The sequence below is a fragment of the Lissotriton vulgaris genome, chromosome 3_1, assembly GCF_964263255.1.
Source record: "Lissotriton vulgaris chromosome 3_1, aLisVul1.2, whole genome shotgun sequence".
Taxonomy (NCBI): domain Eukaryota; kingdom Metazoa; phylum Chordata; class Amphibia; order Caudata; family Salamandridae; genus Lissotriton; species Lissotriton vulgaris.
Genome location: NC_141689.1, coordinates 1428356441 through 1428370763, shown reverse-complemented (window position 1 = coordinate 1428370763; position 14323 = coordinate 1428356441). Strand labels below are relative to the sequence as shown.

Sequence of the window (14323 nt, the reverse complement as noted above, 5' to 3'; positions counted from 1 at the left end):
CTTTTTGTTTTTTCTGCAACCACATTTATTACTACAGGAAGAGAGGGGAGGGGCGGCTCCACTCAAGGGGGTCGGGAACCAGTCATACATAGGTCAGGATTGACCTAGTTGCCTGTGGGCAGGGGAGGGGGAAGGGGAGCGCCAATAAGGGGGAGACAGTGATGAAACCACAAAAGACAAAGTATGTAACACAGATGATACAATTAGCACAGCAATCTCAAGTAGCAATGCAAGTTGATGTAGCACAGGTAGAAGGAGTAGATGAAGTAAACACCTATCAAAAAAAGTGGGAAGAGTGGAAACAAACAAAAGAGCATATCGACTATAACATTTGCAAAGAAAATACAATGGGATTACGAGGTCGTAAGGAAAGCCTACATAACCCTCCATGAGTGGGAGTATTAAAATTATTACTATGAACGTGTGTGGGTTGAATGACTAATTAAAAAGACAGCGTCTGGCACTGTTAAAGAATACTGGGGCTGATTTTATATGCTTACAAGAGACACAGGTAGAAGGGAATAGGTTATTCTTATTGGAACAACTGGGATTCAGGGTACTAGTACATTCAAAACAAGGGGCGAGAATTAGAGGAGTGGCTGTACTAACCAAACATACAGACATTAAAGCAAGGAAGAGGTTCGAGGATGAGTGGGGGAGATGTGCCCTGATTGAGTGTTTTATAGGAGAGGAGTGGGTTACCATAGGCTCTGTTTATGGATCAACCGAGGATGACCCAGAGTTGTTCCTCTTTTTGGATACTGAGTTGCCTTCTTGGGCGTCACGGGTGATCCTGGCAGGAGACTTTAATATTGACGGGGCCAAGGGGCTAGATATAGATACAACAGGGCAATATAAGGGAAGAAAGAAAAGAGTCTGCAGGGCAATACAGAGTCTAGTAAGAAACAATGGAATGTATGATGTATGGGGGGCCAAGAAACAGTCAGATCCTGGATATACATTTTATTCAGCACCTCACCACAAATGCGTTAGGTTAGATTATTTTTTTATATCACGGGTACTATTAAATAATGCAACAATTGAGAGATTACCACGTATATTGTCAGATCACAACCCTCTAAAATTAACAATTGAAGGAGTAGGTTTTAAGAAGGTGGTGGGATCATGGACGTTCGAAAGGGGTTTGTTGAAAGACGATTATGTTCCATACATGCACGCATGGATTAAACAATTCTGGGATATTAATAGAGGGAGTACCAACGTTGGGAATGCTTGGGATACATTCAAGGCCCGTATTAGAGGGGAGACGCTTAGCTATTCCATTGCTAAACAGAGGAGGGAAAAAATAGAAAGAGATCGGTTGAACAACGCTCTGATTTTGGCAGAAGCACGCCTTGAGTTAGCTACCATTGAACAGCGGGGACTCACTGAACGACTTCTAGAAGTAACAGCAGCTAGGGCAGCGGCTCTGGAAGAAGTGGCGATTAGGGCCGCTAGATTGTATGACACGCAGAGAGAGAGGAGTTACGAATTCAGTGAAAGAATAGGACGCACGCTAGCTGCACGAACAAGACAAAGAGTAGCTAAAAGTGAAATCAAGGAAATTAAAGACGAGACAGGTCAGATAATCATTGATGATAAGGGAATCGCTGAGGTATTTAGGGCATATTATAGCAGGTTATATAAGGAGGAGTTAGTCCGGGATAGGAGTGAAATAGAGCAGTATCTAGACAACATCCCGGGTAAAGTACTTAGCGAAGAGGATAGAGAATATCTGGATAATGACTTAAGCGATGAGGAGATAAATGATGCAATACTGGGCTTACCAAATGGGAAAGCAGCTGGACCTGATCTGATTCCAGGAGAATTTTATAAAATATTTTTACCATCAATATTCAAAGACTTAGCGAGAACTTTCAAAGGAATTCAGCAAGGGAAGGCAATCCCAGGCAGTTGGGCGGGAGCAGACATTGTAATCTTACTAAAAAAAGGGAAGGATCCGATAGAACCTGGATCATATCGACCCATTACATTAATCAATGCAGATACCAAAATATTCTCAAAGATAAAGCAGCTAGATTCGCCAGGGTAATCACTCAACTGGTGAGTGTCAATCAACACGGGTTCATACCTCACAGAGATACCACAACACATGTAAGGAAAATGATAACACTGTTTGATATTCAGGAAGGGGAAGGGAAACCAATGGCCACTTTGTTACTCGACGCTGAGAAAGCATTCGACAGGGTAGCATGGGAGTATTTATGGGCTGTTTTGAGAAGAGGGGGAGTGGGCGAAACATTTATCAAAGTAATACAAGCACTCTACTCAAATCCAACAGCAAGTGTCAGGATAAATACAGGTCGCACGAAACCTTTTAATATTACCAGGGGCACAAGACAGGGGTGCCCCTGTTCACCTTTGTTGTTTGCAATGTATATAGACCCTCTAATATATAAATTAGAACAAAACGCAAGAATTGAACCACTACTTTCTAAGAGGGGAGATATAAAGGTTCTTGCGTATGCAGACGACATAGCGGTTATAACACCCAACCCAATGGATGCGATAAGGGAAATAGAATCAGAGGCAGAGCTGTTTGGGCGAATAGCGGGTTATGCATTGAATAAAAATAAGACACAAATTATTAAAAACGCACATACAGATTGCACAGACACACGGGTGGTTAATGAAGGTAAATACTTGGGTATTGTTATCACAGCAGATTTAGGAAAGTTGGTGGAAATCAATATCACTCCTATTTTCACAAAAACGAAAAAAGACCTGGATAGGATACACAATCTGCACATGACACTTGTTGGAAGGTTTAATTATGTGAAAATGAACCTGCTACCCAAAGTGTTATACTTGTTTAGAACAATTCCGCTGTTTTTTAATTTGATATGGTTTAAGAAACTAGAGAATATGGTAAATCGCTTCGTATGGGCACAAGGGAAGACAAGGAGGGCACTGAAATACATGTCACTACCTTATGATAAGGGAGGATGGACTCTACCAGACCTCAGGATGTATTATTGGGCAGCGGCTCTGCAACAAATGAACTGTTTACTGGGAGGGATCGAAGGAGAGGAGGAATTACATACAGGGTCTTTAGAAGTGTATGGCTTAATTTTGGGAGATGAAGCTAATAATGCTTTCCTGAGATATACGCAGCCAAGCTACTTCAAGCGAACTAGGTTTAAGACATTGGAAGCCGCCAATAAGATTTGGAAGGCATTTAAGAAGAGTTTCGGTCTGGGTAGACTTCATGGATATACAAGATTAGCAGGGGACACAACATTACCCTCGGATATTTTCTCGGATGTAATCTTTAAAGAATGGGTTAGACAAGGTATTAGAAACATGGGAGACTTGATGGGGGAATCAGGGGTACGGCAATTTGCAGAGCTTCAACAGGAATTCGGGATTAGTAATAGGTCTTTTTTCAAGTACTTACAGATAAGAAGTTTTTTAGGTAATAAACGTGGCGGTCAGGCAGGATTTAAGGAGAACCCAATACTACAGATGATCGAAGCAGAGCGACCATGTACAATTAAACGGCTGTATGCAGCATTAATAGAAAATAGAGGGGACGACTTAGGGAAGCATGAGGCCAAATGGATGGAGGCACTAGGAATTTCTGAAGGGATATTTACAAAATCACTAACCTTGGGGCATGAGGTATTATGTCTGGCATCACTACAAGCACAACATTACAAAACTCTGTTTAGACTTTACTATACCCCAGCTAGGATCACTCAGTGGGGAGGAACACAGGGGGTGAGGTGCCCGCGATGCGACAGTTCAGAGGCAGACATAATTCACATGTTCGCAGGGTGCCCAATCCTCTCACCACTCATAAATAGTATTGAAATGGTCTGTGATAAATCATTGGCTTTCAAAGTGAAATTGACACCTGATGTAATAATACTAGGCCTCGAGGCACCCAATATACAACAACATAGTGCAGGTGGTTTCATATTTGTGGCAATGGCCGTACTACGTCTTTGAATAGCGTCAGTATGGAACGATAAATTGGCACCCTCTTTTCAGCAGTGGCTGGCTAAGCTATTGTATATGCATAACCTTGAGAGGGCTATTTATGCTAGAAAGGGGAAAAAAGAGAGAGCACTGGGGTTACAGCTGTGGAAGCCGATATCAGACTGGAAAGATAGGATGTTAAATGTATAAGGGGGTAATACAAGGTAGTAGGCCCTGAAGAAGCGAATGTTAAGTTCTTTCCTTTTTTATTCTTCTCCTCCTACTTTAAATACTTAAAGTTTTAGTTGGTAGTCTTAAATTAGGATTTCTTTGTCGATTCTGTTATTTTATATCGTATTCTGTAAGAAATGCTATTATTGCAATATGTATCATCTGTAAATGAGTAATGAGAAATGATGAAATTTTTTTTTTTTGGCGCGGGGTGGGGGGGGGGGGGGTAAACTGTTGTAAAATGTCAATAAAAATATAAAAAAAAAAAAAAAAAAAAAAACGGGAGGAGGTGGTTCATACCCAAACTGAGATACTGCAGTGCTTTATGCGCTACTATGAGGCGCTTTATAAAAGCAAGCTCATGGCTGAAGACCCTGCCATTGATAGCTTCCTGGAGGGGCTGCACTTGCCGGAGCTAGACCGGGAGCAGGCGAAGGATTTGGGTAAAGACATAGAGTTGGGGGAAATTAGCGGCGCCATCTAACACATGGCCCGCATTAAAACCCCAGGATTGGACGGGCTCCCCATAGAATTCTATGGGAAATATGTTGACTTATTAGCACCAAGACTCCGGGAAGTCTACAGAGAGGCGAAAGAGCTGGGACAGCTGCCCCACTCTATGCGAGAAGCGCTAGTGATATCTCTGCTGAAACCAGGGAGGGAAAGCAAGGACATGGCCTCTTACAGACCATAGTCTATGTTAACCACCGACTACAAAATATTGAGCAGCATACTGGCGCCCCGACTGCTGCAACACATGACGACGCTAGTCCAGAAATATCAGGCTGGCTTCATACCGACGCGGAACACGACCACGAACATCAGACGTTTGGTGCGCCTACTCGAGAAACACCACCCGGAAGCGGCTAAGCCGATGATACTGTCGGTAGACATCGAGAAAGCTTTTGATAGTTTGGAGTGGGGCTATTTATACAACGCACTGGGCCGTTTTGGCTTGTGAGAGGGCTATTTGCAATGGACGAAGGTCTTGTACACGTCGGCGGTGGCCAGAGTGAGAGTAGGCACGCTGATTTCCTCCCAATACCCAGTAGAACGAGGGACGAGACAAGGGTGCTCGCTGTCCCCGTTGTTGTTTGCCTTGGCAGTGGAACCCCTCGCGGTCACGATTCGGACGGGAACCCATTATGGAGGACTGGAGAGCAGAGAGGGTCAACAGTATGTATCACTATATGCGGACAACCTACTGCTCTTCCTTGATGATGCTGACAGGGCGATGGCAGAAGCTGAAAGGCTGCTCTCGAGCTTTGGGGACGTCTCGGGCCTGAGAGTAAACTGGTCCAAGACATGCCTGTTCCCGGCACGGCAGGGAGAAGCCCGTCCCAGCATGATCCGAGTGGTGCGGTGGGAGCCCACCTGCTTGAAGTACCTGGGGGTACACATTTACCACAAAGCGGTGGACTTGCTAGAAGGAAATGTGGGTCGCAGGCGTGAGGGCGGTGAAGGGCAGCATGGCTTTTTGGGCCACCCTCCCTTTATCAGTGACGGGCCGTGTGGCCCTCTTAAAAATGATAGTTCTTCCTCGTTTCTTATATTATTTTAGGACGTTACCAGTGTGGATACCAAGCTCTGTGTTCAAATCACTGAAATCGCTAATAGTGTCTTTCCTCTGGGTATCGGGCAGGCGCAGAGTTGCGCAGGCGACGCTCATACGGCCTAAGGCTGAGGGAGGACTGGCGGTCCCAGACTTTGAGCTGTATTACCTGGCAGCCCAACTGCAGATCTACACACAAGAAATAGCCAGAAAATTTAGGGGACCGGAACATAAGAGAGGTAGAGGAGTCCCGCGCCACATCCTCTTATCGCGTTGCAACAGAAGTTAGACCTCAGAGGTTTCCTAACGGAGGAGAACACGCTCAGACTCTGTTGGAACCACTCCCAGCGCAGGGCGGGAGTATTGCACCCATAGGCACCCGAAATACCGATTGGAATGGTCACAATTGCTGTTATGGGAGGAGGCGGGACTCCAAATGCTGGGTGACCTCTACGAGGACGGGGCTCTGCTTCCATACCAGACGCTCCAGGAGAGGTTTGATTTACCGAGGGGAGGCTTCTTGTTGCACGCAGCGGTAACAAGAGCGATACAGGCGCACTGGCGGGAAGGCCTGCTGGAACCTCGGACATCGATGGCCTGGCAGTATACCATGATGGCGGCTGGGACATTCAAGGCGGTCAAGTGTCTATACTACAGAATGCTCAATGAAGGATTAGCGCCCCTGACAACGCTGAAAGGCAAGTGGGAGACAAATTTGGGGAAAGATATCCCTGACACAGCCTGGACGCAGATAGTGCGAAGGGCCTGGAAGAGCACCAGGAATGCAAGGTTCCAACTGGTACACTTCTACGTACTCCATAGAGCGTACTTGATGCCAGGTAGAATCTGGAAATACTTCAATATTGCAGGGGCGGCATGCCCCAGATGCACGAAGGAGGGGGTGGAGCTGGAACACATATTGTGGTCCTGCCCAGCGATGGGAAATTTTCGGAAGGAGGTGGGAGATACGCTAAATGCGATAACAGAGAGACAGTTGGGGTTCGATATGGCTATTAGCATCTTGCACTGGTTCCCTCACACGTCCAAGAATAAAGTCACAAGTAAATTTGTGGACATGGGACTTATGCTAGCGAAACGAGAAATCACGAAGCATTGGAAGGCAACTGTGGATCCCAATAGCAAAAAGTGGAGGAGCGAACTCCTAAAGTGGGCCAACTGTGAGAGCGCGTTGAGGTATCAGCTGGGGAATAGGCGGAACAATGATAAGGCGTTAGAAGCAGCAACGGCATGGGAGACCTTAGTGCAGGCACTGAGAGTCACAAGACGACTGAGCGAAATGGGTAGCTGATTGAGGGGGAAGTACTGGGACATGACAGGTACATCACATGGGGCAATACATGGTCACTCCTGTGCATGCATGAACAAAGGAACAGACACGGTTGTGCGCGTTGGTGATGAGGGGTTGCGGGAGGAGGGAGGGAGGGTAAAGTTCGAGGCGGCAGACCCAGAAGCTGAAATCGGCCCTGGACCAGGGTTCAATTCCCCGCCTCGGCGGGTCTTGGGCTCAAAAATTCCACGGACTCGATAATTCTCGCTCCGGTGCCTTCTCAACTCACGGGTTCACACTCTGCGACTCTGGGCAATAGCTTGCTTAATCTCCACAACGGCCCCTCGCGGTGGGATGCCTGGCTTTCACCTTGTGGATACCCTGTCGGGGTTATCTCACAGGGGAATACCAGGACGGGTTCCCTAAGCAAGCGCCAGGAAACCCTTTGTGGGTAGCTGTGCGCTATATAAGCTCAAATACATTTACATAGAAGAGGGTAGAGGGGCCATGTTTCATGGGTTTTGTTTTGTTTGATTAGGTGCACTAATTGTAAAGAGCTGATATATTAACGTAACACGTAAAAGCTGGCATTTGGGGGGGGTCTCCGACCGTCATTTGAGGCTGCTCTGGCAGTTGTAATGTAATTGTTTATGTATGTTTTGGGCACAAAAAAAAAACCTACGTTTAAAAAAAAATAATAATAACACTGGTCAAGAATACCAGGCTATTTAAATCAGACTAACGCGCTCGGTTAATTATTCTAACATACCAATAGCAAAGAATAATATCTCAAAAATACAAGCTAAAAACATCGCTACGGGCGATTACTCTTCAGTATACTCTTGGCTAAGAATCATGCTGGTAACGAGAGTCGGAATTATACAGCAGAGGTAGCTTACCTCAATGAAAACTGCTACTAGCTATCCAATTGACAGAGGAAGACGTCTGTCAATACATACAGTTTATCTATCAACAAGGCAAGAGAATGCCAATTAAGACATGTGATGAAATATAGTCGCACATGGATGTGCAACCCAATCACCATCTAATTTTTGATTTACACAAAAGAGCGAAAACGAATATCGCAAAAATGTTGTACGTCGCCATAGAGATCTAATGCAGAAATTACTTGGCTGTAACCATTTTTGGCCATAGATGAATTTGACTTAATTATTCATGAATGGTATAAAAATATGTCTTACGTACCTATTGAAAAACAAAGTTGATCAAGGGGCCTAAGCAATTTTGTGAAATGTGTACACAAGTCGCAAGTGAAGCTCTTACCTACAAATTTCGAGGTACAGGTCTACCCTTCATTTAGTGTAGCGTTAAAATAACTTGCTGTTAAGTCTGAGGACGACAAACGAAATAGAACGTAAATCTGACTGACATTCGTATGAAACTATCAAAATATTTCCAAGCCATTTCTTAGCGCTTACCGAGTACGGGTCTGCTAACTTCGTGGAACCTCCTTAAGATTGTCCGGTGGTTATTGTGTTTACTGCGATACCGCGGTTTATATTCCATCATGGACTATAGAAACCTGGAAGTTCTAAGTGGAGGAGTGTGAAACCAGAAGGGACTAACAACTCGGTCCCTTATCGAAAAAAGGGCGGCCATCTTTGAATGTCTCAGATTGCATAGATCGCCTAAATGTGGATCTAATTTTTATATCCCAATAGTGATAAAATGACTGGCAGGCAAGTTAGTCTCGCATTTTAAAACTGGACAGTATGCCCAAATAATGAACTCATACGATATATTGTGAATAATACGAGAGTATAACGCATTTGTGCTCTGCTTAATGCCTACTGGTAAATTAGGCTGATGGATGCTGCTGCATTGTTATATACGACTGTACCCTTTTCAATTTTATCGAGATTAAAAAACTCTTTGTACTTTTGGAAAAAGACTCTCCCGTGCTTTTGAAATTTCCTTATATTCATTGATTGTACATGTTTTGAATAGTTTCATATACGTTTAGATTATTTCAAGGGTTCAAGACCATTTGGTATTGAACATAAAATCAATTGCATATATCTTACACTGGAGTAATAATTTTCAAAACAATCCCTTGCAGGCATCTTTGCACTCATTATTAATTGATTGCCCAAGCCTCCAAGGGTATATTGGGTTCCCCACTTCCTTATACCGTCAAGGATTGTAGCGCCATCTCGACGAGGAGCAAAGGCCTATGATGAAGCATGACACCCTGTAAGAGTTTGTGAGTGCTCTAATTCCAAAAGAGAACCACACCCCTTGGCTCCATACACTACTCGACTTGTTAGGACTTATCTACTTTTTAATTTCTTTTCTACAGGAACTGAATCCCTCTGAGACTACTAGGACTATTCTCATCCTGGTCCCCTGTATCAGCCTCTGTGTGTGGAGAACCCTGTGTGTAATGTCTAGAGGGTTTGAGTATGGTAGTGGTAAACATGATAGAGGGGATTGAGGGTTAGGGTGGATAGGGCTTAGAGACATGTCCTTTTTCTTCTTTAGAAGAATTTTGTAGCTTGTATCCTCTGAAAGAATTTTCCTTTTGGAAAGTGTTACATCCTTTGCCAATGTATGTCAAGAATCTGGATTAATGTACGTTTTCTTTTGCTTAGGATCCAGTTTTTTCTTCATAATTTACAGGATAGGTTCCAGAGGTTTTTGAAGGGCATCTTTTGTTTTCGCTGCTAAACTGGACCCGTTCTTTTTATCCTTGAAGCTGAAGGTTTCAGTGCCAAAGGTGTTTTTTCTCAGATCGAGCAGGAAGGCTTGGTGTGCTGTTTCGGTGCCAAGCCCGAAGGCGGGCGTGGGAAGCAGTCTTGCAATGCCAACCATGGTCAGAAGGCAGTTGTGACCCAGAAGCATTTTGTTTGGTGGATGTTAGCTTGGTGAACAAGGGGTCTTTGGAACTCATGGCAGGCACCCTGTCTGATGGAACGTCTTCGGACTCTAGGATGAACTCCAGGTCCAAATCTGACTTGTGGACTGAGAAGGCCGCCTCCTCTTCCACTGCTGTTGCTTCTGTCTCTTCCTGTTCAGTATCTTCTCCGAAGATATCTGGGGTGTGTTAGATGTTTTCCCACTGCATGTCCCTTCGCCGAGCCAGAGGGTCCCGCAAAGTCTTTTTCACGATTGACAAGCATGGCAATGTACATCTTTTTGCTCTGGTGAGAGACACAAGTTGCAGACTTTATGCAGGTCAGTGTGCGGATATTTTGAGTGGCACCGAGGACAGAATTGACACCGAGTCCATTCCGTCTGCAGGAGACTATGTTTGTGATGGAGTAAAAGTAAACGGCGCAGCTAGGTCCGAAGGCTGAAGATCGTTCTTCTCAATCGAAGATGGAGATTTTTTTCTCATTTTCGAAACTAGGAGGGTGGTGAAACACGTACGATGCAAACAATACCGACGAGGGTACAGTGGGTTGCGTACCGAGGGGATCCCGTAGAACGTGTTCAAACCAGAGCACCGCAAACCACGTCCGAACCCACTGGCGGAAAGAATACGTTCTAACAATGAAGTCGATGTCCATGCACACCATAACCGAAAGGAGGAGTCTCCTTACCTCGTGATTGGAAAATACTTCTTCGAAGAAAAACAACTTGCAAACATCCGGACCATACACTAGATGGCAGGAGTATGTGTATATACAGCACACATGCCTCAAACATAAGATTATATGTCAAATTAAATGTGGTAACACAAAAATGACTAAATAAAGGTGTCCGGTTACCTGAGTCTAATATCTTTCTCTGAGGCAGTGTGTACAGATGGCTCAGTTTTTTGTGAAAACTCAGAAGGTACTGGAATCTTAATAAACCGGGGGGTCTGAATTATTTTGTCTTCAGGCTGACTGAGTTTAGTTAATTTTGATGCTGGTGTTTTTCTTCCAAATGGTGGTTCTTTATCCTTGAAGCTTAACCTATGAACACAAAAAGGGAACATTAATGACCGACTCAATATTTCCACTATATAGATTGAAATGTTACTGTCAATATAAAACAGCCTACTACATACATCCGACCTCTATGAACTGTTACCACTGACGGTTGTAAAAACACATTTTAGAAATTAAATGCACATAGATCAATCATTAAAAAAAAGAGGGCAGTATTCAGTATCCAACAGATCTATGACTATTCTTCACTCTGAAAAAGCAGAGGAGATCGGACAGTAAAGCTTGTGTCATTCCAGCTGGGATGCTTTGTTAGAGATCCATGGGCCTGGCTCCCTCTTTCTGGTTGTGAGCAGCAGTGTGAGCTAGTATGAGGCTTGCACAGAAGGCAGTCAGAACACTTTTCATGCAGATCAGTGACTGTAGTTGTTGCGCTCAGCCAGGAGTGTTGCATTTCTTATTTATGCCCTTTGATCTTTGCCCTCTGATGTTTTTACATTAATATAAATATTAAGTGGCTATGCTATAATCATAAACTTGCCATCTTAACTGGGATTTGAACATGGCTAGAGATGCTAACAACCAGACCATACTAATATGTCTTTTACAGGATAAATCAAATCCCAAAAGACTAACTAGATGCTCCTAGCCATGAGTTCCAATACCTAGGAACGAATATGCTACTTACCAGTATGCATCTGTTCTTGGCATGTAGGGCTGCTGACATTCATATCTGTGCATAGATCGCCGCCTAGTGTTGGGTCCGGATGATTGCACATTGTTGTCCTGGAAGAGTCTTCGAAGTATCACGAGATAGGTGGCTCCTCCCCTGGACTACAGTGCGCATGGGCATCCTCTCCATCCTCAGATTGTTTTTCGCCATTGTGGCAGAGATGGAGTGTAATACAGTGAGTGATGTCCATGCTACATAGTAATTCTGAATGCTACAGCTGCTACAGGCGCCGGGGAGGAGGGTGGGCGATATGAATGTCAGCAGCCCTACATGCCAAGAACAGATGCATACTGGTAAGTAGCATATTCCGTTCGAGGCATGTGGGCTGCTGAATTCATATCTGTGCATAGAATAAATAGCAGTTACCTCCTTATCGGCGGTTGCCCGTGCCAGCTGCAGCAGTCTGAAAGAGAGTTCTGAGAACAGCCTGTCCAACAGCAGCTGCTGTTTGGAGTGTACATCTACGCAGTAGTGTTTGGTAAATGTATGCATGGTGGTCCATGTGGCTGCTCTACATATATCCTCTAGAGGAATGTTACCTAGGAAAGCCATGGATGCCCCTAGCTTGCGTGTGGAATGCGCTCTTGGGGGAACTGTTAAAGTGCGTTTAGCCTTTTGATAACAGATTTGTATGCATTTAACTATCCATCTGGCTATACCTGATTTGGAAATAGGGTTGCCTTTGTGTTGTGGAGAGAAGGCAACAAACAGCTGTTTAGTTTTTCTAAAGTCTTTTGTCCTGTCGATGTAATACAGGAATGCCCTTTTGACATCTAAGGTGTGCAGTGCTCTGTCTGCCACTGAATCTGGGTTTGGAAAGAAAACTGGCAGTTCTATGTTCTGATTAATGTGGAACTGCAAGATGACCTTTGGCATGAACTTGGGGTTGGTGCGCAGCACCACCCTATTAGCATGAATTTGCAGGTAGGGCTCTTGAATTGTCAGGGCTTGAAGCTCACTGACCCTTCGTAGCGATGTGATGGCTATCAGAAAAGCCACTTTCCATGTAAGAAACTGTATCTCACAAGAATGGAGAGGCTCAAAGGGGGGCCCCATGGGCCCCATGAGCCTGGTGAGAACGATGTTTAGGTTCCAGACAGGCGAAGGAGGGTGTCTGGGAGGGATTACTCTTTTAAGGCCTTCCAAGAAGGATTTGATGGCAGGCACTCTGAAGAGGGAAAGGTACTGCCTGTTCTAAAGATAAGCGGCCATAGCAGCCAAATGCATCCTGATGGAACTATACGCTAGATTGCATTGATGCAGATGCAGCAAGTAACATATGATGTTTTGCGTGGACGCATCTAGCGGATTAATGTTATTGTTGGAACAGTATATGACAAAACGTTTCCATTTGGCTGCATAGCACGCCCTAGTTGTAGGTCGCCTTGCCTCTTTGATGATGTTCATACACTCAGGGGGCAAGTTGAGCCAGATCGCTAGGTTCAACTGTTGCGGATCTGGGGGCTGAATGTCTCCATGGCTCTGAGTGAGGAGGCTGGGAGTGAGGCGCAGCCGTTGGTGAGGCACCAGTGAAAGTTCCAGGAACGTGGTGTACCACGCCTGCCGTGCCCACGTTGGAGCAACCAGGATGAGCTTCATGGAGTGCTGCCGCAGTTTGAGCGCTACCAGCGGTATGAGTGGGGCTGGGGGAAAAGCGTACGCAAATCTGCCTGACCAGTTCATCCATATCGCATTGCCCTGAGACTGCGGGTGTGGGAACCTGGCGGCGAAGCTTTGGCATTTTGCGTTCTCTTGTGTGGCGAAGAGGTCGATCTCTGGATGATCCCACTGCTGGAAGAATGGCTGGAGTACCGAGGGGTGAAGTTCCCACTCGTGCATCTGATGACTGTGCCTGCTGAGCAGGTCCGCCATCTGGTTGTCTACGCCCGGGAGATGCTCCGCCATGAGCAAGATGTTCCTCTGAATGGCCCACTTCCACATACTCTGGGCTAGGTGAGATAGCTGCGGGGAGTGTGTGCCTCCCTGCTTCTGGATGTAATACATGGCAGTCATGTTGTCCGTCCGGATCAACACGACCTTGTTGCACAGGTGCAACTCGAACGCTTTTAGTGCCATGAAGATCGCCAGCAGCTCTAACAGATTGATATGCATCTTCTGCTGTTGTGTTGTCCATAGTCCCTGCACCGTGTAATGGAGGACATGCGCTCCCCAACCATGGAGAGATGCTTCCGTCGTTAGCACTATCTGTGGGACAGGCTCTTGGAACGGTCGTCCCCTGCAAAGATTTTGTGGAGTCCACCAATGCAGAGAGTTGTATGCACGACCGGTCACCAACACTAGGTCTTTTAGATGCCCATGAGCCTGGTTCCACTGTCGTGCTAAGCACTCTTGAAGGGGACGCATGTGCAGTCTCGCGTGCGGGACTATGAATATGCAGGATGCCATCATACCGATGAGCTGCATGAACACCTGTGCTGGGAGCGATTGCTGAGGCCTGAACCTCCGAATGAGCAGCTGCATGCTGTTGACTCTGGCAGAATTTGGCTGCGCTGTTGCAGTCAGAGTGTTCAATGTTGCCCCTAGGTACTGTTGCACATGGGCGGGCTGCAGGTGTGACTTTGCGTAGTTGAGTGAGAACCCTAGACTGTGAAGGAGGTGAATTGTGCGCGACATGTGGCTGGCACACTGCTGGGCTGACTTGGCTTGAACAAGCCAGTCGTCCA

General features: G+C 45.5%; 1 protein-coding gene across 2 annotated transcripts in view; it reads right to left on the bottom strand.

Moving 5' to 3' along the window:
• CENPC (centromere protein C) overlaps nucleotides 1–14323 on the bottom strand; it is a 1111772-nt gene that overhangs the window by 807113 nt on the left and 290336 nt on the right. For both annotated transcript variants that reach the window (XM_086961919.1, XM_086961921.1), the window contains one exon: nucleotides 10745–10933. In XM_086961919.1, the coding sequence (XP_086818045.1) occupies nucleotides 10745–10933 (189 nt within the window). The remainder of the gene's footprint in view (nucleotides 1–10744; nucleotides 10934–14323) is intronic.